Source organism: Mus caroli, unplaced genomic scaffold (assembly GCF_978045245.1).
Source record: "Mus caroli unplaced genomic scaffold, Mus_caroli_1 scaffold_3, whole genome shotgun sequence".
Classification (NCBI taxonomy): Eukaryota; Metazoa; Chordata; class Mammalia; order Rodentia; family Muridae; genus Mus; species Mus caroli.
This window is the reverse complement of record NW_028227258.1, coordinates 37,533,554-37,561,277: the sequence shown is the minus strand read 5'-3', so window position 1 is coordinate 37,561,277 and position 27,724 is coordinate 37,533,554. Positions and strand designations below refer to the sequence as shown.

Here is a 27,724-nt window from a genome sequence, read left to right as displayed (position 1 = left end):
CCATATGAGCTCACACCACCTCCAACTCTGTCAATACCCTGAGGACTGTGTAAATCAGGCTTTGTGACGTTTTGTCTGGGTGTTGTTAAAGGCATCAATTTTCATGCCCCATCAACTAGAAGAATGAACTTGCTGTTTACTAAAATGGAAGACTGAGTAGGGGGAATCCTGGCTTTAAAACGTTGTGCTGTTTTTAAGAAATTTTCACATGAACTGTTGAAAAGGTGGGTGAACATCTATGTCTGGAATAAAAGAGGAAATGTGGCAAAAACATTCCCTTGGTACAACCTCTTTATAGTTTGCTCTATTGCAAACTGTACATTTGAACACTTCAGCTATGGGCTGCTCCCAGCCAAATGCTACCACACCAAGTTCACAGGATCTATTATTGCTAATTCTGTGTTCCCTCTTTGTCTTTTTTTTTTTTTTAAAGTGAGACTCGCTGCAGCCTGTCCAGCAGCCCAGCAGCAGGAGATGCTCCTCTCACTTCTTTTTTTTTTTTTTTAAAGATTTATTTATTGATTATATGTAAGTACACTGTAGCTGTCTTCAGACACACCAGAAGAGGGAGTCAGATCTCGTTACAGATGGTTGTGAGCCACCATGTGGTTGCTGGGATTTGAACTCAGGACCTTCGGAAGAGCAGTCGGGTGCTCTTACCTGCTGAGCCATCTCACCAGCCCCATTTACCTATTCTTGATTTCTGAACTTCAGATTCTACATCTACAAAACTATACCAATTACATGGCTTTAACGGGGAAAGTATTTAACACAGAACTTGGCACTGGTATTGATTTTTAGTTCATTTAAACAATCAAAGGAAAATAATGCTGAGCTTGGCATTAGACAGAAGATGTAAGCAAAAGCACTGTGAAAGGAGCGCTATTAATCAAATAATTGTAAATTTAATTTTACTACCTAATATTTCTAGGATGTGTGAAATACTAATAGCTAACTAACAACATTTAGAGGTCAGATTATATATTTCAAGCTCAGACAAAATTTGGGTCTTATATCTTCTAGCAAACTCAATTGTGTTTTTACATAATGTAAACTATAGTATTATAACATAGTATAAAAATTACACAGCCAGCCTGTAATGGCTATAATCCCAGCACTTGGGAGGCTGAGGCAGGAGGATTATAAATTCAGAGCCAGCCTGAACTACAGAGTGAGACTGATTCCAAAACTGGAGATGGAGTTAGGAGATGGTTCATTCCATAAGCCTTAAGGGGGACCTGAGCCCCATCTCCAGAACCTACACACAAGACAAAGCTGGGCATGTGGCATGGCAAAGTTCTAGGCTAATGAAAGAGACGCTGTTTTCCCACAAAAGGTGGAAAAGTTGAGGAATGACACCTGAGATTGTCCTCTGACCAACACATGCACATACATGTGCACCCACATACAAAATGTTTGAATATAATCTCTGTCTCAAAAAGAAAATCTTGCTGTGCTAAATCTTGGCAACTGCAGCACACATTTTCTCCTACTTCATTATTGAAAACTTTCACCTTCTCCCCTAAAGAAAACACTTTCTAGATTCTCTTTGGTATGTATGACTTGCCAGCATCACTATCCTTTTTGTTTTCCTGAACATAAACACTGCAACACAAAGACAGTATGACGTTATTAAGAGGCAGGTAGTTTAGTGGGAGGGCAGCATATATAGAATAGATATTCTACTAAACAAAGGGATATCTCCAACTGCTACCCTGCGGGTCAGCACACTACTCAGAATTTACAGAGTGTATTTCTGGAGTTTGCCCACTTAATATTTCAGCCCACAGCTGACCTTGAATAACTAAAATTACAGAAAATAAAACCACAAACAGTAAGAGACTACTGACTCATCTCCCTGGAGCTGACATTTGGTTCTGACTAGCGAACATAATCAGCAGAGAAGCCAAGAGCAGAGCTGTCCTTTATGTGTATACTTTGTAGTTTCACCATGCAAACTCTTCAGGACAGTGCTAGCTTCCTTCTCCAGATTCCTCTTTCAATTCTTGACATTCTCTGTTAGGTTCGTTTTCTTTTTCACTCTGGCCTGCCTCTCCTTTTCCCTTTCCAATGGAGTTTCTTAATCTCCTTGGTAAGTGAAAAGTAAGTGTAAAATCTAATCAAAGGCCCTTAATAGCTAGAAAGGACTTTAAATATCAGACTGTTGTAGATAAAAAAACTTAAGGACAGAAACTATTTGCCCAAGGTAACAGAGCTAATACAACCGAAATCTTAATTTCCTGTTTTCTTGCTTCAACTCAGTTCATTTAGTTAAATAAATACTTTTAAGCTACATTTATTATTTAGAAATCAAATAGGCTTCCTATTGCTAATCTAATCTGAAGTGATACTTAGCTGTTAGTATATTCTTGGGAATAGTTCCAAGGAGTGACCTCATGCTACTCTTACCATATAATTATGGTTAAATGCTGAGATAATTTAGTTCCATCCATATATGCTGCTATATTTTATAAGAAGCAGAGTAGACCCAGACAATACTTTATGCCTTATTTCCATTAGTATTATTAGAAGGTCTTAACATTTACAATTAAGAAATATCATTAACAAATTATATTATATATGCAAGACGAGTCTGTTAGGTAGCTGGTCAGAATTAACAGGCTTAAAAGTTATCAAAAATTGGACTGCCCTTCCTATCCACACCCCATTCCACCTCACCCCCAAGATGTCCAATGAGCTTTTTGAAGTTCATTTGGAGAAGGCTCTTTCCTTCTGGGTAAAAACGGCCACTATCTGGGTTACTTATGTCATTTCTGTAAAACACCGGACAAGAGCAATTTAAGGCAAGTTTGGGCTCCAAGTTTGAGGGTATAGTACATTATGGCCAGGAAGGCAGAGTGCAAGAAGAGGAGGCAGCTGGCCACTGTCAGGAAACAGAGATGAAAACTGGTGCTCCACCCACTTTCTCCTTCCCATTCTGTTGGGAACCCAAACCACAGAATGGCACTGCCCACATCAGGACAGGTCAGTTAAGCCTTTGGGGAAATACCCTTGTAGTCAAATGCTGAGGTGTTTCCATGGTAATTCTAAATACCCCAAGTTGACAAGATTAACAATGCACATCTATTTTGTAATTTTTAAAAATTTTTCTTTAACCTACTCACTCTGTTACATCATCTTTCATAAAGAATGGGACTTGAGTTCTACCTCTGGCCTTGAGTAAATACATAATAAATACATAATATTCTAAAATGTCCAAAAGATTATTCCCAGATTACAAAAATACACTACTGTCCCCTTTTTTAAAAGTCGATTCAAATGAGCAATCACCTGAAGAGAAACCTGCCCTTGGAAAAACAGTCTATTTCAGAAGCTTGAAGAAACAAAACATACCTGAAGACATACTGAGAAGACTACATAATAACACTGCAACTACAGTAGTGCCTCCTTTGATCCCCTTTCTAACAGATACTGAACATGTCACTTAGCAGAATCAGAAGCTGCTTGCTCTGAAATGCTGAACATTCTCTCTTCTCATTCTCTTGCCCTCTCCCTTCCCTCTGTATCCCTGGCCATGCAGTTGCTTGTGGACCTGCATGCCAAACCTAACTGCTTTTTCAACCTCTATTCTAAAAGCAACATCCATCTAGTTCCTTTGGGGACTTGAACAGATCTCCAGTTTGCCTGTCCCATCAGGTTTTTTTGTTTTGTTTTGTTTCTTCTGAAATCAATAAACTGTTCTCAAGCATCCTTCTGGGTCCATTTTTAATTTTTTAAAAATCCATCAGACTAAGAATCCACACTCATGATCCTGTGTTCCCTAGGGACATTTTCATGACCTAGGGATATTTCCAAACAGAAATATATGCATGTTTTAGCCATACTTTCCCTTCTTATTAATTTCATGTGCATAGGTGGTTTGTCTGCATGCATGCAGTGCCTAGGGAACCCAATGAAAGTGTCAGGTTTCCTAGATTTAGAGTTAGTAGGCTGTCATAACGTGCTGGGAATCCTCTAAAAGAGCAGCCATATGCTCTTACCATTCAAGCCTTCTCTCCAGCCCTATTTTCCTTTCTTATAGGACCTAATTTGATTACAATAATGGTTGTAGACATCAAGTGAAAGAGACACGATCAAATCAATGAATCTTCTTGCTCAGTAACAAACTAAGCACACTGACTCCACCCTGACAGTATTCTAACACAAGTGCCAATGGGAGCTTTTTGCTGTAAAACTAAGCACACTGATTCCACCCTGACAGTATTCTAACAGAAGTGCCAATGGGAGCTTCTTGCTGTAAAACTATCATCCTTTTTTTCTGTTCTCTCGGCTTGAAAAATGAGTGTGCTTAACAGTCATGTAAAAGTTCAAGCTCAAAGCTGACCAATAAAGAAAAGATGCAACAAGCTTCAACTCTATGCCAATCAAAAGAATGACTTTAGGGACAAGGAACTCTAGAAGGGCCTGAACAAGTGGAAGCATCTTACATCTCACAAAAGCCCAGGTTATTTTCTATCAAAAAATGGGGTATATTGTCAAGCATGGTGGTGTATACCTTTAATCACACTTGAGAGGAAGAAGCCGACAGATCTCTGAGTTTGAGACCAGCCTGGGCTACATAGAGAGACCTGTATTAAAAAAAAGAAAGTTTTCACTAAACCTCTGCTTTGCCCACTTTTATCTGGGTCAGTCAGATTCTATTTTCACTAGGGAAACTGAATCAATCTATTGATAATCATACTGTTGTGGTTTAGACTTTCCACGCTGAAGGCTTAGTAGCCGGCATCTGACACTCACCAGGAAGCAGTAGAACCTATATAAGGTGGAAACTCATAGAAAGTTGGGGGCAAGTGCCCTTGAAGGAAATACTGGGACTCTAGTTTCTTCCTTTTTGCTTGGTTTCTCTTTGCTTCTTGACCACCTGAGGTGAGCAGCTTTGTTGCACCAGCATTCTCTCCCCTGCCGCACGCACTCACTCACTACCTGGCTGGAGGCCAACAACTCTGTGCTGAAACCTCTAAAGCTCACTCTCCCTTTGATTTATCTCAGGCACTTGTCACTTACAATCAGTAAGCTATCAACTCTGCATAATTTTACTGGGCTCTTAAGATCAGTTCTTTCAAGGCTTGTATATGGCTGGGTGGGTAGAGTACATAGTTTGCAAGCATGAGGACCTGAGTTGAGATTCCCACCAGCCATGTAAAGCCAGGCATTCAGTGTGAGACTCTGAGGCCAGGGCTAGGGAAGAAGCAGATAATACTTGGGGCTCACTGCCAACCAGCCAACCCAAAAGGATAAGCTCCAGGGTAGAGGGGGGTACTTGCCTTTGCTTCTATGCCCCACCAAAGCATGCACCAGCACACACACGAACACAATCCCACTCCTAATTCATTTTCATTTGTGCATGGATCTCTTGCCCCCTTTTTGTCTCTGGTACACTGCATCAGAGATTATTCCCTTCCTGTATTATCATCCTCCCTTTTCTCTACATCCTTCTCATTCATAAACAAACCTGTAATATCTTCCATGCTAAAACCAGTAAACTCCTTTCCCCTCTAGTCCCATTTTTCTGCCTCCTTTATTAGCAACTCTCTTTCTAATAAATTTTCTTTCTGTACTCTCTTTTTCTACCTTGCATTTACTCTGTTCTTCTCCCTCGTTGTTCTCATGCCTATCTAGTGCTCTAAATGAGAATGTCCCCCATAGGACCATACATTTCACTACTAGATAGAAACTGTTTGTGAAGCCTTGGGAGGTGTGGCCTTGTAGGAGATGTGTCACTAGAGGCAGGCATGAGTGTTCAAAAGACTGGCATCAGGCCCAGTGTGTTCTCTCTACCTCTTGTGTGTGATCTGAGATGTGAGCTAAGGCACGGTGGCAAGAAGAGCTGAGCCATCATGGACTTAACCCTTTGGAACTGTGGAGCCAATTAAGCACTTTCGTTTATAAGCTCTCTTGGTCGTGGGGTTTTATTACAGCAATAGAAGAGTAACTAATATAGTGTCACTTATACAAAAAGACCTCCTGTATAACAAATATGTAATCAAGATAAAGACATTAGTGCTGATATAATCCTATCACTTAATTTTTAAATCCATTCAGATTTTGGCAACTGGACTAGTAATACCCTTCACAGGATAAAAAAAAAAAATCAGATCTACACTATGTCACAATTACTGTCTTGCTCAAGTCTTCTTTAATTTGAAATTGTTCTTGTTTTTCCTAAGTCTGCACATTGTTTAAGTTTACAAGTTACATTTCAGTAAAATGGCCGTCAACTTTAGGTTGTCTGCTGCTTCCATTTAACCCTGATTATGGCACTTGGACCACAAACACCCTGTGTCTTTGCACTGCACCCAGTGAGGTGGCATACGATTTCAATCATCCTATTATTCATAATGCCAACTGATCACTTGATTAGGGAGTCATCTTAAGATGCCTTTAAACACAAACAAACTCCACAAATCTCCATCGTTCTTTAAAGTACTTTCTTACTTTCTGAAGTAAACCCTTCATTTTAGGTTCATCTTGCTTTTTTTTTTTTCTGCTGTAACCTGGCATTAATTATATCTAAAAACAAACAAAACAAAAAATCCTTTTTCCTTTTAGTGAGTGAAGATATTCAGAAGCCAAGATTTTAATGCTAGGTATGTTCACTGCTATTTGGAATATCTCACTTACAAGGCTTCTCAGTAATCAGAGTACAAGTAAAGACACCACACACACACACACACACACACACACACACACACACACACCACATTTATTTACTTCTTTAATGCTGCACCTGTGTGTATGTATATAAAAGGTGTTTACAGCAAAATCTCCAATTCCAATCTAACGATACTTTGAATATTGGTAATCCCATTCTCTGAAAGTGAAAAGAACTCTGGCTCTTTTTATCCCTAATACACTCACTTGACACTCCCAGTGTATAAGCAATCTCGCAGGCCACTGCTGACACTTCCCCTCAGATACCTTTTTCCAGTACTGGGTCACATGGTGCTCCTACTTTGGCCTTCTCCATCAGTCTGATGGCAGTGTCTTCCCCCACACATCTATGTTCATGTTCCTCTCTCATCAGCTGGTCCCACTGCCTTGAAGCTGACTGCCCTGTGTACGGATGCCTTCCTTACTCTATGTGGACTCCGATATACTGCAGTGATTATAGCTTAGACTCTCTCACTTAGCCACACTCATTGACTTGGTGGTCTGATTGACAGTGTCCTACAGAAACTGTCCTATTCTCTGTTTGGGTCCTGGCTTACCACTCCCCATTCCTGATGTCCTCAAAACTCATTCTCAAACCCTGATCTAGGATATCACCCTCTTCTAACTCTGAGAAAACTGACTGTGTACAACCTCACCTCAACTACTCAGAAGGTGAAATACAACGGGAACGTTCCTGCAACTCACTCTGGATTCTGTTCCTCATCCTCTCACTTATCCCTAACTGAAAATATCCTTAATTCAAACCACTTGCTAATTCTAAACCAAAGTGAATTAGCATATGTCCTAGAAATTTTCATAAGTAAAAATGCACTTACACAGACAATATATATGTATGTTTGTAACCGCCTGGTGCCACAGGCTATCTCAGCTACTCCAGAGGCTTAGGCAAGAGGGTCACGAGTTCAAGTCCTACCTAGGCAACTAAGTAAAAAACCCTAAATCAATCAATCCCCCACCCCTCTAGGTAAAAAGAAGCCGGGGGTGTACCTCAGTGGTATAGTGCTTATCTAGCATTTACAAGAGCCTGGGTTCAATTCTCAGTACCAGAAAAAGGGAAATTTATTTCTGACAATGAAATAATTAGATGGTCTCTACTAACAATGGTATTTAGAATTAAAGAAAGGACTAAAATTGATGAAGCAGATAAGGTAGAATATTAAAACTATTATTAACATTTACAACTTAACTTTCCAAGATAAAATGTTTTAACCATAAAATGTATTAAACCAGGATATGGTTATAATAGGATATATAAAACAGAAGTATGATTTTTCATATCAAAACAAAAAACGTCTTCTTTGCATATCTACCTTTATTACTAAGAGTAAAATCTTGAGTTTTAGAGTAAATGGTGTCTTTTATACTCACATTTAGAGCACTCTTCCTTTACTCTCATATCTAGAAGCTGTACCTGCTTTATACTTAACTTGCTTTTTATATTTAAAGGCTTAATGGATACTAGACGTACTTAAAGTATCAGAAGTACCAAGAAGTTTGGAGGATGAACATAAAGAGCCTATTAGTGCATAGACCAACATCTTTCACCATGTATATAAAACACCATGCTGTTTTTATTCTAACAGATAATCAATTCAGCAGTTGCTCCTTATACATTGCAAATACTGAGGCAGCACACAGTACATGCAAGTTGTGAGTTCACCTTCCACCTACTCCCAGGATGCTCCCACTTTGTATAACAATAAGCCATCTAATTCTCTGCACCCCCATGCCACCATTTACTCTAGATCCAACCACTACTGGAGATACTGCAGTATGATCTTATTTCTTAATATCTGTTCTAGTTATCCTTCAACTCAAAGTTCACATTTTTCTAGATCAATCATTTCAAAATTCAAAAGTGATCATGTAAGGCATTATAGCAGTTAAGATCATTGATTACTGGCTTAGGGATAAAGCCTAAAGTATTAAGTGTACATACTGGACATCAATATATAATATTTGGAAAAAAAAAAAAAGGCCTGGGCAAGTATGGCAGCCTGCCTGCCTGTCTAAGTAAACAGAAGTAGAGAAGCCACAGAGTGCACTAGGGAAGACACGCCCACTGTCAGCGCTCGCGCTCTCTCTCTCTCTCTCTCTCTCTCTCTCACACACACACACACACTCACACTCTCTCTCTCTCTCACACACACACACACACACACACTCACACTCTCTCTCACACACACACACACTCACACACTCACACACACACACACACACACACACACACACACAATCTCCTCTCCTAGATAGAACATTCTCCAAAGCTTCCTCTCTGCTCTGTACTACCTGCCTCTCTAGAACCCCTCTCCATCTGTGCTTCTCTGAACCCCAATAGACTGCATCAGTGGATTCTCTTGTTTTCTACCTCTTCCTTGGGCCTCTGGCAATCTGCCTATCAGGAATCTGCAAGCTTCCTATGTTCCTCTACTGAAAGTCAAATCGAGCCGGGCGTGGTGGCGCACGCCTTTAATCCCAGCACTCGGGAGGCAGAGGCAGGCGGATTTCTGAGTTCGAGGCCAGCCTGGTCTACAAAGTGAGTGCCAGGACAGCCAGGGCTACACAGAGAAACCCTGTCCCGAAAAACCAAAAAAAAAAAAAAAAAAAAAGAAAGTCAAATCGAATCAGGTACCCCTCAGTCAAAATTATGTAGGGGTCTGGCAACTGCTTCCTCTCCTTGCCTTTAAGACCTAACTAGTGTCAGGCAGTGGTGGCACATGCCTTTAATTCTCACCACCCAGATGGCAGAAGCAGGCAGATCTCTGGGAGTCTCGGGCCATCTTGGTCTACAGATCTAGTTGTAGGACAGCCAAAGTTACACAAAGAAACCCTGTCTCAAAAAACAAAAAGACAAGACAAACAAAAAAGGAACAAACAACAGAAAAAAATGTAAATAATAATAGTGTCACACTGTTACCAAGACAACTGTATTGTTGGTACTGTTTCTTTATTGTTAGGCATGGTGGTGTACTCCTGCAAGGTCAGTATTTCTGAAGTGAAAGCAAAATCAGGAATTTAACAGATTAAACGGCAAGTTCAAGGCCAGAGTAGGTAACATGAGACCATCTCAACAAACCTAGAATGTCTCTTCATTAAATGTTCTTTCATTAGCCCTTAAAGTGTGCTATTTCCTACCAGATCCATGACTAACGCAAAACAGAAATGTGTGTTCAAAGATATGCTAAACTCAGTGCAGGACTTTCTAGGATTGGAGAGATAGCTCAGCAGTTAAGAGTGCTGTCTGCTCTCCCAGAGTACCCAAGTTTGGTTCCTGGCACTTACACTGGACAGCTCACAGCCATCTATACCTACAGTTCCAGAGGTTTCAATGTCCTCTTCCTACATGTAGTGTGCACATACACATACAGGCAAAGAGTCATACACATAAAAATAAGTAAATCTTTTTTTAATGAAAATGTTGCCCATGGGTCTCTTAGGGAACACTAATATAGTGTGGACAGTATTATCAGAATTTTCTTTATAGAAGACTAACAGTCTGCTATGCTACCAAAACCAAATGTATCCTCTTCCTTGACTTTAGTATGCTGTCAAGGTTCTCCAAAGGCCTTCAAACTTCTAGCTTCGTCCACATTTACTTTTCTATCAAAACCAGTTATTTTCCTGATAGATACTACCACAAGAGTTTAAGATAAACTTTCACATATTTAAAAGTTAACTGAGGTGAGCAGATAATGTTTCCAAGTTATACAAATGGAAAAAAGAAAAAAAGAAAAAAAAGAAAAAAGAAAAAGCCAGTTGGTGGTGGCGGTGCACACCTTTAATCCCAGCACTTGGGAGGCAGAGGCAGGCAGATTTCTGAGTTTGAGGCCAGCCTGGTCTACAGAGTGAGTTCCTGGACAGCGAGGGCTACATAAAGAAAAAAACAAACAAAAACAAACAAACAAACAAACAAAAAGCTATACAAGGGCTGAGGGTATAGACTAGTGGCTTGTTAAGTGTTACTAAGACCCTGGGTTCCAGTCATAGCACTGGGTGGGGGCTGGGGGTACACAAACAGGAAACAGGTATAGATACTCAGGCACTATTGGAGAGATGGTCTAATGATTAAGAGACCTGGCTGCTTTTCCAGAGAACCCAAGTTCAACTCTTAGCATCTACACAGTGGCTCACAACCATCTATAACTCCACTTCCAGGAGATCTGATGGCCTCTATGGGCACTGCATGCACATGGTACATATACATCCATGCAGGTATACTGACTGTGATAGCATGGCTATAATGAAGGGCTAGGGAGATGACTTAGAGAAGTTAAGAATGCACATTGCTCTTTCAGGACTCTAGTTCAGTTCATAGCATCCACACTGGATGGCTCAAAACCACCTGCAGTTCCAGTTCTGACATCCTCTTTTGGTCTCTGTGGGCACCTACACTCCTATATACAGATACACATAATTAAAAATGAAAACAAAATCTTAAACTAAATCCATTATCTTTTTTTTAAAAATGCAGATGAAGGCCAGTGGCATGGCTTAGCAGATAAAGGCACTTGTCACTAAGCCTGAAGATCTGAGTTCAATTGCCAGAACCCACATGGTGGAAGGAGAGAACCAACTTACTTCTGTATTCCAACCCTCATGCTAAGTACTGACAATAAAGTGCAGAAATTTACACCTTCACACCGTTGCTGGTGAAATTGTAAAATGCAAAATAAGCAGGAAATTCTTGAAGCAGGTAACAGTTACTCAGTAATTCTGCAACTACTCTCAAGAGAAACAGAAAAACCCAGTCTGAAAAACAGAGAACCATACATCCACTCAAAAACGTAGCCATAAATCTTCACAGCAGTGTTATTCATAATAGAAAAACAAAGAAACAACCCAAATGTCCAATGAACAGATTAATAAAATGTGCATACACACGCAATTAATATTATTTGATAAAAAGAATGAAACACTCACTGATAAATGCTACAATGTGGATGACCTTTGAAATCATTATGCTAAATGCCCATCAGCAGTGACCACATATTTTATGACTCTATTTATATAGAATGTTCATAATAGATAAATCAGCAAAGAAAGCTGAATGGTTTCCTAAGGCTGGAGGTAGGTGAAGAGAAGAAAACACAGAATTGACTTTTTTTTTTCCCCAGAATTGACTTTTAATGAATACCATCTTTTCTTCTGGCACGACAAAAAAAAAAAAAGCATATGAAATAAGCACTGACAGGGAAGGCAATGAGCAGATAAAAGCTCACGGAATGTGGGAGGGAGTAAGAGAGAGGGATAGACAGACGGGAAAATAGGAAGGAAGGAGGGAGTCGGTCAGTGAGTTCATGCACACACACACACATTCGTGTCCAAGTGTGGAGGTTACAGGTGGAAATAGGTGATTTACAGTAAGAAGAGAATTAAGAGATGGAGATGGCTCAGTGGTTAGGAGCACTTGTTGCTTTGCGCACAACCCAGGTTCAATTCCCACCACCAAATGGTGTCTCATAACCACCTGTAAGTCCAGTCCCAGGGAATCTGACACTCTCTTCTAACCTCCAAAGCACCAGGAACACATGTACATCTAAGCAAAACACTCATACACATGAAATAATAAAATATTATCTCTAAAAAAAAGAAAAAACCCAAAACCAGAACTGATTTCTCCCAGTTCTGGTGCCTGCTGAAACTGCTCTCTGCTTCCAAGATGGCCTTTCCATGCTGGACTGTCAAAAGGGGAAAATGGAGGCGCAATCAGGGGACACTCTTGTCCTTCAAGTCCTTCATAAGGGCTCTAGCCCTGTTCTTGAAGGCAATGTCTTCATGGCCTAGTCATCTCCTAAAGTGCACACCTGCAATATTGTTATATTGGGAGATTAGTTTTAACAAATACCAACCAACTATATTTTGGCTACTATGAATAATTCTGTAATAACACAGAAGAGTTATCTCTTTAGCATCTCTTGTCATGTGCTTTACATATACACCCGAGTGAGATTTTGGGATCATATGAAGTTCTAGTTCTAAATATTTTAGGAACGTCCATACTGTTTTCAACGCTATACTAAACTTACATTTCCACCAAAAGTGGCGCACTTGCATGTCCACCAGCACTTACTTTTGCATCATTTTGCCAAAAGCCATTTTTAATGACATACACTGTGTTTTCAATCTGAATTTTCCTGATGAATAGTGACATTTGAACATTTTTCTGTATACTTGTTGGACTTTTGAGTGATGTTTATTCAGGTCAATTGCCCAGTGTGTATATGTGCAAGTATGCCAGCCCATGTATGCAATGATGTGCATGTGTGGGCACACATGTGCCACAGCATACAGATGGAGGTCAGAAGACAATCTCAGGTGTCAGTCCTTGCTTCTACTTTGAGGCGAGGTCTCTTTGCTGTTCACTACTGCATAGACCACATTATCTGCCTTGTGCATGTTCACAGATTCTATCTCCACCTCCCATCTCCCCGTAAGAGCACTGAGCTTCAGATACCTACTTCACATCATAGGACTCAAGTCCTCAGTGCACAGAAGCATGTTACTCCCCCAGCCATCTATTTCCACTGCCCTGTACATCTATTTCTAAGATCAGGTTATATAGTATCTTGGTTCTATATCCTTTAGCAGATAAGTTTCCAAAAGATAGTCTCCCATTCCAGACACTTTACTTTGGTGTGTCTATTTTTGGTTTTGCTACCAACACTTTTGGGATCATATTCAAAACAATCTTTATCAAGACCAATGTTATGGAGCTGTCTCTGTTTTCTTCTAGTATTTTAATAGTTCCAGGTCTTCCATTTAGGTCTTTACTCTATTTGGTTTTATTGTTGTTTTTAGTGTTGTTGGGGTTTTTTTGGTGGGGTTTGGTAAGGATCTAGTGAGGTTTTCTCAAACAAATAGACAAAAACAACCTATCTTTGATCTAGACCAGTGTTTCTCAATATGTAGGTCAAAACCCCTTTGGGAGTCAAATGACCCTTTTACAGTGTCACTTAACATCATAAAACACAAATATTTACCTTGTGATTCATAACAGTAGCAAAATTAGTTATAAAATAGCCACAAAAATCATTTTATGGTTGGGAGGTGCTACCACACCATGAGGAACTGTCTTAAAGGGCTGAAGCAGTAGGAAGGTTGAGAACCAATGATCTAGACAATGAAGTTTGAAAATGTCCTCCAAGATTCGAACTGACAATACTATTGGTGATATAGATCTGTTGGTAGAGTCCTTGGCTGGAGTGCATATAGTCCCGGCTTCAACACTCAGCACTGCACAAACCAAGAGTCAGAGAGGTGGAGGATGCCAGTCATCTCATCATCATGAAATAGAGGGAGAAGATCAGCTGCTCAAGGGCTTTGCTATGGAGCAAGTTTGAGGGAGGCCTAAGCAACCTGATATCTTGTTAAAAAAAAAAAATAGAAAGAAAGAAAGAAAGAAAGAAAGAAAGAAAGAAAAGCACATTCAGAAACACACACAAAATAAACACACACACAGCTTTTACCTATTAAGAACATAGTAACAAATATTAAAATCTCAATATACGAAAATCCTGGATTCACGATAATGACAAACAAGGTTATTTAGATCAATATCACTATTCTACAGAATGGTCTAGATTTAAAAGATAAAATATATCTTAAATAAACTAAAGCAACAAAAGACAACTCAAGGTGTTCTAAGTGTGAAATGTCCTATGCAGGTTCATATATTTGAAAACTTGGCCTCCAGCTCATGGTACTGTTTGGCAAAAGAGTAGAGACTATTAGGAGTGTCTAGCTGGAGAAAGTCAGTCACTCGAAGTTAGGTCTTGAGGGCTACAGCCTGCGCCAGTTCTAGCTGGACTGCTTACTGAGCCAGCGATGTAAAACAAACCATACAAACCACAAGCTCCCAGCACCAATGACAAGAGCTGCCCCAGCCGCCACACCCTCCCTCCTATGGATTATGCTTTATGAACCAGAAGCCAAAACAAATCTTTTCTCCCTTAAGTTGATTCTGTCAGATACTTTGTCAGAGCATCCAAAAAATTGACTACAACAGTATGAAATTACAAGGTCACAAGTAAAATAAAAACGAGCATCCAAAAATGTATGATGTAAAAAAAAAAAAAAAAAAAAAAAAGGCTACCTCTTCTAGGAAGTCTGTCAATTCTGAAAATTTACATCTGTTTTAGTAAAACAGCAAGAGACACAACACAGGAAGAGAAAGCAAATCCAACAACCACAGTAAATTCCAAAACCTTAAACTTGGTTCAAGGTAGTTTCAGATTGGTAGTGACCTTAAACACATAGCAAAAGAAAATTCCAACGTATGCACTGACCATAGGCAGATAATAATTCTCATAGATCTCTGGTCAAAATGGAAAAGAACACACTCAGGAGGACATACTGTATGGCAGCACTTATATGAAAGTCAATCCTTTGTTGCCCAGTTCATTAAGTCATTAATTCATATCGGCCTTCCCTACAGGTAACACCCATCAGCCATAGGCGCACTAACAAAAACCTGGGTGCTCACACGTCTCCTTTTTAGAATCTGAAGGGCCCGAAAGAAAAATATGCTACTTAAGATAATCAGCTGTAGCCGGGCGTGGTGGCGCACCCCTTTAATCCCAGCACTCGGGAGGCAGAGGCAGGCGGATTTCTGAGTTTGAGGCCAGCCTGGTCTACAAAGTGAGTTCCAGGACAGCCAGGGCTACACAGAGAAACCCTGTCTCGAAAAACCAAAATAAAAAAAAAAAAAAAAAAGATAATCAGCTGTACTCAAATACTCAGAAAACAAGACTCCCAGAGCTAAATAAGCTGGGAACAGTTTCATATAAAGAGACACAACTGGTTTCAATACCAAGTTATGAAAAAGATTCCTCAGGCTAAAAGAGATACAACAGATAAAGCTAACCCTCAGAATCCATGAGGGAATGAATCCAGGCGTGTTCACAAAAAGAAAAACTATGAATGCTTAAGTCCCTTCTACATGATGGCACTGTATGTGGTATAACGCAGGCACACCCTGAAAAGGTTTCCACATACTTTAAAACATCTCTACATTACTAATAATACTTAACACAATATAAATGCTATGTAAAAAGCTGTTTTACTACATCGCTTAGGGAATGATAAACTGGGAGTAAAGATAGTGTTTTTTAGTGTTCCATACAGATACAATCTTTTTGAAATATTTTCAAACCACATATGGCTGACTACACTGGTACAGAACCCAGAGAAGGCCAATTAATTATAAACCCAGGAAATAAAAGTGCCTTAAGATCTAAAGCATAATTTAATTACAAAGTTACAGCAATCCATTGAATTACTCCACCAAATCAAGAAGTGTCTGAGTGCTTACTACAGTCAGCTGCTTGTCTAGAAAAGCAGAAACAAAACAGGTATGTTCACATCCTAAAAATAAAATGCTAATGTGACAAAAATGGGGATATCTGCTTCTCAAATAGTAATAAGCATATAAAAGATTTCACACCCAGTGCTAGAAATTGAACCCAAGATACTAGGCAAATAAATACTTGACCATGGAGCTACCTCTCTAGCCCCCTCCCTCACTGGACACTTTAATGACTCTGACTAGTGTCCTATCAAGAAATTAAAGAGAAGCCAAGAGAGCAGTGCACACCTGCAATCCCAGAGCCTGGGAACTGGAGGATGGAGAATTTAGAATTCAAAATCAGCCTCAGATCCATAGAAGCTCTGAGGTCAGCTTGGGCATAAGATCATATATCCCAACCAAAACAAAACGAAACAAACAAACAAAAAAAAGAACACAAGGAAAAACTGTCTCTAAGGCCTAAATATTAAATTTGGATTCAGTGGGGATATTTTAGACCAACCCTTTTCACTATGCCTTTCTCAACAGCTCCAGATGAATCCTAAGTGCTGAATCCCATATTAACAAAGCAATCAGATACCATCTTAGAATGCCTGATAGCATTCCTTCATGCTGCAAAAGAGGTTTCAAAGAACTAGTCTGAGGAAATTATGCAAAAGCAATCACAAATTTTATGACAATGTTATTTCAGAAACAAAAGAAAATGCTGAGAGGCAGGAATGACAATATTAAAATGATCTGTGGTCCCTATTTTCAAAGCACAATTTTCAAATTAAAAGATTTATCATTCTATCATTAATTAGAAAGTGGTATCACACTTAAAAACAAGTCTATTTCACACAAGAAAAAAAATTCTTAGTCCATAAATCATCTCACAAAACTCAAAATAGAGTAAAGCACCACAATCAAGCCGACTACCTTTTCCCATTGAGGAGTCTCTCACTTCCAGAAACAGCTCTGCTAACTAAAGCGATACAGAAGAATACTAAACGGCAGATGAGGAGAGAGGAAGTATTAACACATTGTGGTAATAATTCATATTAAAGATACAGTCAGTTTCAGAACCAGTAAGACTACTGTACTAAAGAAACCAACACTTCAAATATTTTTGCAGGCCGGGCGTGGTGGCGCACGCCTTTAATCCCAGCACTCGGGAGGCAGAGGCAGGCGGATTTCTGAGTTCGAGGCCAGCCTGGTCTACAAAGTGAGTTCCAGGACAGCCAGGGCTACACAGAGAAACCCTGTCTCGAAAAACAAAAAACAAAAAAAACAAATATTTTTGCATGAGTGATGAAACACATGGAATTATCTTCCACAACTTAAGGACATGGTCTGAGTCAAGAGGACTGGCTGTTATTTCAGAGGACCAATGGTCAATGCCCAGCACCCACATCGCAGCTCACAACCATTTGTCACTCCTTTAACTCCAGTTTCAGAAAACCCAGTACCCACTTCTGGACATATACATGCAAGCAAAACATTCACATACATAAAATAAAAATAGAAATTTTAAATAAATAGATAAGATATAAAGGAATGCCTCTTACTTTCACCAAAGAATTGGGGAAGAAATGATCCCTTCTACTAAAGCAAATTATGATTTCCTTCGGTGGTTTGTTTTTTTTAAAGATTTATTTATTTATTTTATGTATATGAGTACACTGTAGCTGTCCTCAGACACACCAGAAGAGGGCATTACAGATGGTTGTGAGCCACCATGTGGTTGCTGGGAATTGAACTCAGGACCTCTGGAAGAGCAGTCAGTGAGTGCTCTTGACCCCTGAGCCACCTCTCCAGCCCCCTTCTGTGTTTTTTTTTAATGGTTCAAAAACTAGGTTGATTTTATGCTAATGCATAGCTACATGTGCACAGACACAAAGATACCATATTCCTGAATCAAGCCAAGCAGTCAGCCAGACCAGCCTCTGCGCTTAGTCCCTATCTCCGACTCACTGCTTTCAAGCTCCTTACACTTAATGCAAGTCAAATCTAACCACTATGATCAGGCTGGCCCAGAAAGCACTTATTCAACGGTCCCATCAGTGCCAGGCTCTATGTCAAGAAGCATGTTGGTAACTTGCTTATGAAACAGTAATGAAGCTGACTGACAATGAAAGAACGATGAGTAAGACATGATCGCTGCCCTCTAGGAACCTGAGAATTCCCACATGCACAACCCTTCCCGTTCTAAAACCTAGCAAAATTGATGCAACCTATCTAAAGCTTTCCCTACAATGAACAGAAGAAAAAGAAACCTTTTAAAAAATAGTTTTAACCTTCAGTTGTCACTTTCTATTCATTTTAGTGTTAGTTCTAAAGTCTTAAGTCACAGCTGGAGAGAGAGTTCAGTGGTTAAGATTATGGGCTGCTCTTCCAGAGGACCCAGGTTCAATTCCCAGTACCCACGTGGTGGTTTATAATCATCTATAACTCAGTTCTAAGGAATCCCTCTTCACACATCCTGGTGTATAGACATATGTACAAACTATATACAGAAAAGAAAAAAGCAATAGTCTTCATCACATGAGCTACTAGAGATTCTTATTTCTGTACAACTGATTCTTTTGTTCTATATATCCACAAAGCCTAGGTTACAGTTTAAACCATATGAACACAAAAGATCGTGGGATAGCCCAACATCAGTCTTTCCACATCTTTTAGAATGCTACTTACTACACATGGCTTCAACTGAAATACAGGCAGCTCTCAGTTTTACTTACTGAGGTAGGGTCTCTAGGGGCTAGCCAACTCTGCCTAGTCTAGCTAGCTATCTTCCTCAGGAAACTTATGACTGCCTCCTGAGTACTAGGATGTCAAACAGCTGCCATACCTGTCTGACTTTCGCATGGGTTCTTCAGGATCAGGGCTCCAGTTCTCACACTTGAACAAACAAGTTGCTTTATCCACTAAGCAATGTTCCCTGACCCAGGTAGCAAAATTTTAATAGGCCATAAAAATGAGATGCATCTGACCTATATTATCTGTCATTCATACATATATATGTATATATACACACACGTATATACATACATGCTTATCAGTACAAATATTTCTTCTGTTGAACTTTAATTGACCTCTCAGAAAACTAAAATGATACCTCCTGACAAGTAAAACTTACTAAGTGAGGGAGTTCTCTGACTCCCTTAGCTATAAAAGGGGGCTGTTAATTACAAAAGCTGTACTTCGGGGCTAGAGAGACGGCTCAGCAGTTACAGAGGATCCATGTTCAGTTCCCAGCACCCATAAAGCCAGCTCACTACCATCTGGAACCCAGTTAGATCAAGGGCACCCAGCACACACAGGGTAAATATACATACATGCAGGCAAAACACTCATTTACATAAAAATGAAAAACTTTTTAAAATCTATACTTTGTGAAATTACTGATTCATATTTAGCCATGATCCTCTATTCTTTATGATAATGAAGTCAACATAATAATCAATGGACAAGATATCATGCATTCTGGAAAAAAAACAAACAAACTGTTGACTCTAGTCACTACCTCACTTAAATGCTCATTTAAAACTAGAAGTCCCTTAAAGCACAGCTCAGATACATTAGCAGTTAATCCATAAAGCCTTAAAGCTATACAACAAAAGCCTGACCTAATCCATTTAGCAAATTACTGTTAATTCTGAAACCCAGGGCCACAAATATAGAAGTTCTATGGAATACCTTTATTTCCAAATTTTAACACAAGTCTTTAAGAAGCATTAAAACAAGTAAGCTTGTTTACTTGTTAGTGTACAACTGTATCCCCAGGAATTCAAGACCGGCCTGGGCTGTACTGTGAAACCCTGCCAAAGAAGAAAGATTAAAATGGCCAGGGGGTGGGAGGGCAGGGCTGAAATGATAGTTCGATAGTGCAGTTGATCAAGTGGCAAGTATGAAGACCTGAATCCACAATGGAGTAAGTAAATAAATTCCCAGAATAACCTGACCACTGAGGAGCCAGCAATGAGTAGGCTCCTGGAGCTCCCTGGCCAGGAGGCTCACCTAATCAACAAGCTCAAAATGAAGGAGAGATCGGGTTACAAAAAAAAAACAAGGTGGATGACCCCTCAAAACACCCAAGACTGACCTCTGTCCTCCACATGCACGAATACCCACACATGCAAACACACACATAAAAGATAAAACAGCAAAAACCACCAGTTACAGCAAATGACTTAGGTTTGAGCATGGAATTATATATCACCAAATTTCTGTGTAACAATGAATTTTCAATCATTAAACCCTTAGGATAGTAATGTGACCTTAAAGATAAAATAAAATGTGACAACTGTTTTCTATATTTATATTTTGATGCGATTTTTCCAGACATCAAATTCCCAATAACAGACAGTATAGGTGCTTGTATTATATTGCAACCTAGTGGAAAACACAATCCTCGTTCAAAGCTGTAAAACAAAGACTAGAGGCACGGCTCAACAGATAAGAACCTGTACTGCTTTTGCAGAGAACCTAAGTTCAAATCCCACCACCCACATTGACAACAACTCACAAGCACCTGTAACTCCAGCTTCAGAATCATGTCCTCTTCTGGCCTCCTTAGGCACCCATACACATGCATGCACATGCAAGCACATGCATGCACATGCATGCAGATTAATCCAATGGCTAAGAGCACTTGCTGCTTTTGCAGAGCACCTGAGTTTGGTTCCCAGCATTTGGGATGAGCCTCATAATTGTCTGAGCTACAGCTCCAGGAGATCTGATGCCCTCTTCTGGCTTCTTTGCCAGATATACCCACAGTCAGCCACAAATAAATACATGAATTTAAAATTAAAAATAAGGGGCTAGAGATACGGCTTGCTGTCTGGTATGTGCGAGGTTCTGGGTTCAATCGCCAGGCACCAAAGAGATAAATAATAAATGTTGTAAATGGAAAATAAAACTATACCCATCTCCATTCACTGATGACACTGTAACCATCACAGAGTGTACGTTTAAAAGGGAAAACCCTTAATCCCAGCAATTGGAGGGAGTCAGGTGGATCTCTGAGTTTAAGGCCAGCCTGGTCTATATGACGAGTTCCAGGCCAGCCATGTTTATAGTGAGACTGTCTCAAACAAACAAACATAAAAGTAAATGGGAAAGGACCAATAATGCCTGAAATTCTAACTGATGTTACATGATTCGTTTACAAATGACGCTCACCATTATCAGAACAATCAAGTGGAGGGGCTCCAGAGGTGTTTTGTCTTGGTGGTTATGTTTGCAGACTGGGCAAACACTTGTGCAGAGTGTTACAGGACAGATTCCTGGGGCAGGGTTAAGTGGGTGACTAGATGAGCTTTTAAGTGTCACTTCTAAAATTCCCAATCTACAGCACGTGGAAAATGAGAAAACATTCGGCCTCGCGACTAAACGATCTGTTTCGAATCCCAGTGAGTGTACATACTCGAAACTTGTCCCTCCTCTCCCGCTACAGAGATTCCCGGAGATTTTCGCAAACAAAGGCACGGAAAATATGCACAGGTGGGATAAAAAGGGGAGTGGCAGAGGCCAGGCGGCGCTCGCTCGAGACAGCGCCCCCCACGTCGCCAATCTTCCCGGCCGCACCTGAGAAATCACTGCCCTGCACACCTCCACCCTCAGGTGGCGGCGTCCCGAGCGAATTCCCCGACCTATAACCCTCCGCCTTGCACCTTGGTCGGACATTGGGTATTGTCTGCAGCCTCCAGCGCCCAGGAAAAGCACGGAAGAAAGAGAGCGAGAGAGAGAGAGAGAGAGAAACAGACCGACACACACACACACACACACACACACACACACACACACACACGAGAGAGAGAGAGAGAGAGAGAGAGAGAGAGAGAGAGAGAGAGAGAGAGATGAGAATAAAGAACGAGAGGGAAATCAAGCGATCGGCAAGCCGCGCGCTCCTTTTGCCAAAACGAGCGTCCCTTCCTCGATCCCTCTACCTAATTCGGGTCACAAAAGCAGACCCGCCAGCCCAGAGAGGCTGCAACCGGAGCTGGCCGGCGCGGAGTCGCGGGCGCCCTAGGTCCCGAGCAAGGAGGCAGCAAGAGAGGGAAATGGGCGTGTGGGTTGGGCCTGGCTGGCCCCAGGCCGGGCTGGGAACAAAGCCGCCCGGCTCCCCCTACCTGGAGCTGGGGCGTCGCCCAGGCGCGCGGCGCGGGGATCCAAGCGGCGCCCCTTCGGGACAATGGCTCCCTCCCCCGCCGTCGGGCGCGCGGTACAAAGGCGCGGCGCCCGGCCCGGGACCCGTCCGCAAAGTCAGGCGGAGGCTGGAGAGGGGACGGCAGCGGCCGTCCAGGGTTGCGGCCCGGGCCCCTCGGAGGGAACCCCAGGCAGCCGCCCCGTCGCCTCCCCGCCCGCAGCCGAGCGGGCTCTCGCGGCACAAAGAGGCGCCGGAGTCCGCGGCGCGCCAAGCCCGGGGCTCCCGCCGCCGCCGACGGCGCGAGCCGCTCTGCTCCCCACACTCACCCACAGCTCGGTGCCCCAGCTCATGGCGGAACCTGAGGCGACTGGCGCCGGCCGGCTGCTCCCGCTGTCCTCTCTCGTCCCGACTTTCCCCACCTCAGCGTCTGCCTCGAAAGCTGCCGCCACCACCACCACCGGGTTCCCCAGTGAGTGAGAGAGACACGACTGAAGCGAGCCGCCGCCGCGTCCCCGCCTCCCGGCAGCGGGGAGGGAGGGAGGGGGCCGGGGCCGAGGGGAGGCGGGACGGCGGGGAGGGGGCGGGCCGCGGTGCACCCTGGGATCGGGGCGGGCCCGCACTCGCGCGCGCCGGGGCCGGCGGGGGTCTCCTCGGAGCAGCTCGCCCGTGGGGGATCCTCGGACCCTCGGCGGCGTCCGCTCCGGCCGCCGGGCTCAGCGAAAGCCGCGCTCAGACTCCCGCTCCAAAATGGAGAGCCAGGGAGGACGCCCACGGCCCCTGCCTTGCTCGGAGACCACCCCCCGCTCAAAGGAAGCGACCCCACACGTCAGCGTTCCCTGCCGAGCCCTGACAAAGAAACCACGTCCAGACACTGGAGCAGAGGGGTGTGTGCGTGTGTTTAGTTAAAAAAATCTGCCTTCGTAAGGTAACTTCTCCGTCCAGGCTTGGCGCTTCAGCCCGGGATCCCCGGGAACCACAGACCTGTAGAGGTCAAACGTCCAATGTGAATGCAACGTGTCACACGACGTGTCTGGTTTGGTTTTTTTTTTAAATAAAGCATTTTGATTTTTATTGTAAGTTCTTTCGGGAAACCTTTTTTTTTTTTTTTTAAGAGGCAAGCGATCCCGTAATCTTTTGGGGACGTTGCCATGGTAAAAGATAGACTTGGTGGAAAGCGAACCCGACTGACACCTGCAGGAGGTGAGACGCTGCTAAGCTTGCCCGAATTCTAGGCTCGTGGCTAACTCCAGGGGCCGGTCTCTCCCTCCTCACAGCCCTTAAAACAACCTGTTCAGAGCCTGAGGCGTCTCTTGCCTCCGATAGGAATCTTGGCTGCAGACCACCACTTGCTTTTAGCTGTGCTGAGTTATTTCCCAGCCTGCCTCCACTGGCAGTCAGCAAGTTTGGCTGGTGCTACTAGATACCGCGTACAGTATGCTCACTAACTCCCCAACATATGCTTTAGTATTAATTGCTTGTCGCTTAAAACACACATTTTCACTCTATAACCAGTAGAGTACTCTTCAGTGAGTCATGACAACTGAATGCTTCAAGGTCCCCCCACCAACAGACGTCTTATCAGCCTTGAAACTCCTCCCTACGGGACCCGGACCGGCACAGGTGTTCCAGCTTCTTCCGCCCCAGCCTTCCTGTTTACCTAGTTCTGCTCCCCATTGAAGTCCAGGCAAATAGCCAGAGCTCTCCAGGCAGTCTAACCACCACTCACCAAATTCTTTGCTATCCTTTTCTGAGGTAGGCTGAGCAAACGAATACTCTCTTCTAATTAGGTTAAGGCCGGTTTTTTATTTTTTTTTTAATGTTCTTTGAAAGTCGCTGAAGCCAAGTGTGATGACGCACACCTGTAATTTTAGTGCTCCGGAGGGGAGAGGCTAAGGTGGAACTACAGGAGTCAGAGGCTAGCCTGGGTTACAGAGTGTGCAGTGGTTGGGGGGTGGGGGTGGGGTGTTGGCAAGAGAGAATATCTTCCTAAGCAATAACTTCTTTCCACCATTTTTCTATATTTCTCTATTTCAAAAAGGCCTGTCTCTTTCAAAGTATGTCTCCTAACAGTGCTAATCACCTCTCCAGTCTCACTCTCACTCTCTAGATAGTATGAAGTTAATGTAGCAATCACAGGTTAAACTCTTTAGTAGTGGAATGTACTTTTTTTTTTTTTTTTTTTTTTTTTTTTTTTTTTTTTTTGGTTTTTCGAGACAGGGTTTCTCTTTATAGCTCTGGCTGTCCTGGAGCTCACTTTGTAGACCAGGCTGGCCTCGAACTCAGAAATCCGCCTGCCTCTGCCTCCCGAGTGCTGGGACTAAAGGCGTGCGCCACCACGCCCGGCTAGTGGAATGTACTTAATAAATGGTTGTCTCCTTTAGAGCTATTCCAGTGCTAAGATGTAACTTACCTAAGCTCTGCCGTGGAAATTAAGAAAGACCTAAGGACCATAATTCAAACCAAAATTACACCTCTAAGAAGCAGAAAGCAGGTGAATCTCTGAGTTCAAAGACAACCTGGTCTACATGTGGAGTTCCAGGATAGCCAGGGCTACATAGACCGTGTCTCAAACAAAAGTAAAATAAGCTATTAGTCATATTAAGACTATACTATCGACATAATTCCCCAATAAAGCAAAACGTTTTGTCTTCAAGCTGAGCCATTTTTCTTTCCCTAAAACTTCTGAATAGGACTTCACAGTTTAAACAACTCACTGTCTTAAAAGTAAAAGTAGATTTTGAGCTGAGGTTATGGGTAAAGCACTTGCTTAGCGTGGATGAGACCTTGCTTAGAGTTCAATTTTCAGGTCTGGAAAAAAGCAACAACAGCAAAAACCACAGAACCCTAGATTTGAATTAACTAAAACCCAAGCAGCTGGCTACACCTGTGCTACACAGTGTAATTTTTAAAAATTACATCATCAGTTTTAACTACTGCAGCCTTGTCTGCCATGTTCAACATCGTGGGCACCACAAAAATAAAATCAAGTTCTTACAATACAGGAATAAAAGTGTCTATTGTTATATTTTGTTTTAAAAACTAATATTAATCAAAATTAAAAACATATACTATCTAAGTCCTCGTTCCTAAAATAGTTGATATTTAGCTAGGCAGAGATGTTTTACACACACACATACACACACAGTCACGCAGCCAAATGCTATATCACAGAGGTTTTGTGGGGGAATTTTGGGGTTTATTTTCATTGTGTGTAGTAAGTGTCTTAGTTAGAGTTTTACTGCTGTGAACAGACATCATGACCAAGGCAACTCTTATAATGACAACATTTAATTGGGGCTGGCTTACAGGTTCAGAGGCTCAGTCCTTTATCAAGGTGTGAACATACCATTGCCCAGGCAAGTATGGTGCAGGCAGAGCTGAGAGCTCTTCATCTCTATCTGTTAGAAGACTGGCTTCCAGGCAGTTAGGACAAAATTCTTATAGCCCACACCCACAATGACACACTTCCTCCAACAAGGCCACACCTACTCTAACAAGGCCACACCTCCTATTATTGCCACTCTCTGGGCCAAGCATATTCAAACCATCGCTGCGTGCATGATGGTGGTGCATGCTCCAATGTCCACGTAGAGGTGAGAGGACTGCTGTGGAGTCAGCTCTTTCACCTCTGCATGCGTCCTATCCATCAGTGGTGCACCTCCAGGCTTACACTGCAGTCACCTTTGCCTGCTGAACAATCGCACCAGCCCAGCCAAGCAGGTTGTATTAGTCAGGGTTCTCTTGAGTCACAGAACTTATGGGATGTCTCTGTATATTAAGGAATTTATTGTGATGACTTACAGTCTGTAGTCCATCTAACCCAACAATGGGCAGCTGTGGATGGGAAGTCCAAGGATCTAGTAGTTGCTCAGTCCCACAAGGCTGGGTGTTTCAGCTGCTCTTCTGTAGAAGTAGGCTCCAACAGATGTGCTGGCAAGTAAGTGCAAGAAGCAGGCGAAGAAGAGTGAATCTTCCTTCTTCCAATGTCCTTATGGAGGCCTCCAACAGAAGACCCAGATTAAAGATTGGATTTACTACCACGCATGGATCTGGGATTTGCTTTGTCCCAGGCTGACCTTGAACTCAGAGATCTCCTTACCTCCTGAGAGTAAAGGCGTGTACTACCTTGCCTGAGTCTAAGCTTTTCAAGGCCTCTATGCCTCAAGATCTCTAGGCCAAGATCCAGGTCAGAAACTTGTGTCTTCCAGCCTCAAGATCTGGATCCCAGGTGAGCCCTCCATTTCTGGATGAGAGTTCATTCCAGATATAGTCAGGTTGACAACCAGGAATAGCCATCACACCGGTCAAGCTATTTGTACGTTTTCATAGTCATTTTTGAGTAGTTTAAGTTAACATCATTTCCATCTTTAAACTTCCAACTCATGATTGTGAATATTTTTATTGTAGTGAGGGTATCGTCCACTGTGGATGCTCTGGATGCTCTCCCTAGTCTACCTGGAGGCCTAAACTTTACAAAACTGTTCTGTCGATGGCACCTTTTGGCTACTTAACCTATTGGCAGTGAATCAAATCGTGGTTTCTGTTTCAGACTGCAGAAGTTTTGAAGGGAAGCAACACTACGAAAGAACCAAGGGAATGACTCTTCTACACCTATTTACTCCACTGAGCAAACTGTAAAATCCTACATCACCACAGAAGCACTGTTACAATGTTAGTCTTGTAAGACAAGTCAGTCTTTCTCTCTCTCCCTTATGTAGGTCATGATGACATCCAATAGCTATAGCTACATAGCTAAAGTAAACCCGGCAGTCTTGAACTCCTGATACTCTTACTTCTATTTTGCAAGGGCTGATGGGCCACTTCAGCTTGACACACTGTTTCTTTCCCATCATGGAAAAACTCTTTTAATGAAGATGCAAACCTCTGGTTTTCCTGCCTCTAAAGGGCTGAGATGCCAACAACTTGACAGACTGTTTCCTTCCTAATGCAGAGAACACTTTGACAACTGTTCACTTTCCTTCAGGCTTGTTTGAACCCCAGTCCATAACCAACCATCGAACTGTTGTGGGGTTTTTCTTTTATCACGTATTTATTCCAAAATAAACCCCTTTTTAGAATTCCTTTTTCTACTGAGTGGGCTTCTGAGGTTTTTATTTTCAATTAATACAAAGTAATTCTCCTCTATGATCCCATTGCGTCACAAACATTTACCCCAGGCCTTTTCCTCTTTCTAGTTTCATTGAATACATTGTGACTTTTTAAAAAGTCCGGTGTTCAGTGCTGCATCGTGAATATGTAATAATTCACGAGTGCAAACATCCCAATCTCCAAACCCTTGGTTGCAAGGAAGAAACAAAACCTCAGTCAACTTAGTACCTGGAATATCTGGAGCTCCCGTTAGCGTGGATGTGTCAGTGTCCCAGCCCTGAATGAATATCAGACACCATCTCCACTCCCCAAAGTATAAACAGAGCACGTAGCCACTAACATTCTCTCATTACAAATACCAAGGCTGTCTTTTAGAACTGAAAACTATTTTTTTTTAAAGTGCAGGGTGGAATACACCTGTCATTCCCCCACTGCAGAAGAAGCAGCATTGGAGGTTCAAGGTCCTTCTCAGTTACATAAGAGTCTGA

At 42.1% G+C, this 27,724-nt stretch overlaps 1 protein-coding gene across 1 annotated transcript in view; it reads right to left on the bottom strand.

Moving 5' to 3' along the window:
* Positions 1-22,649, bottom strand: part of Fnbp1l (formin binding protein 1 like) — an 84,044-nt gene extending 61,395 nt beyond the window's left edge. Inside the window, exon 1 of the mRNA XM_029475133.2 lies at positions 22,454-22,649. Within this exon, the coding sequence (XP_029330993.1) occupies positions 22,454-22,477 (24 nt within the window). The 5' untranslated portion in view covers positions 22,478-22,649. The remainder of the gene's footprint in view (positions 1-22,453) is intronic.
* Positions 22,650-27,724: the final 5,075 nt, after the last annotated feature.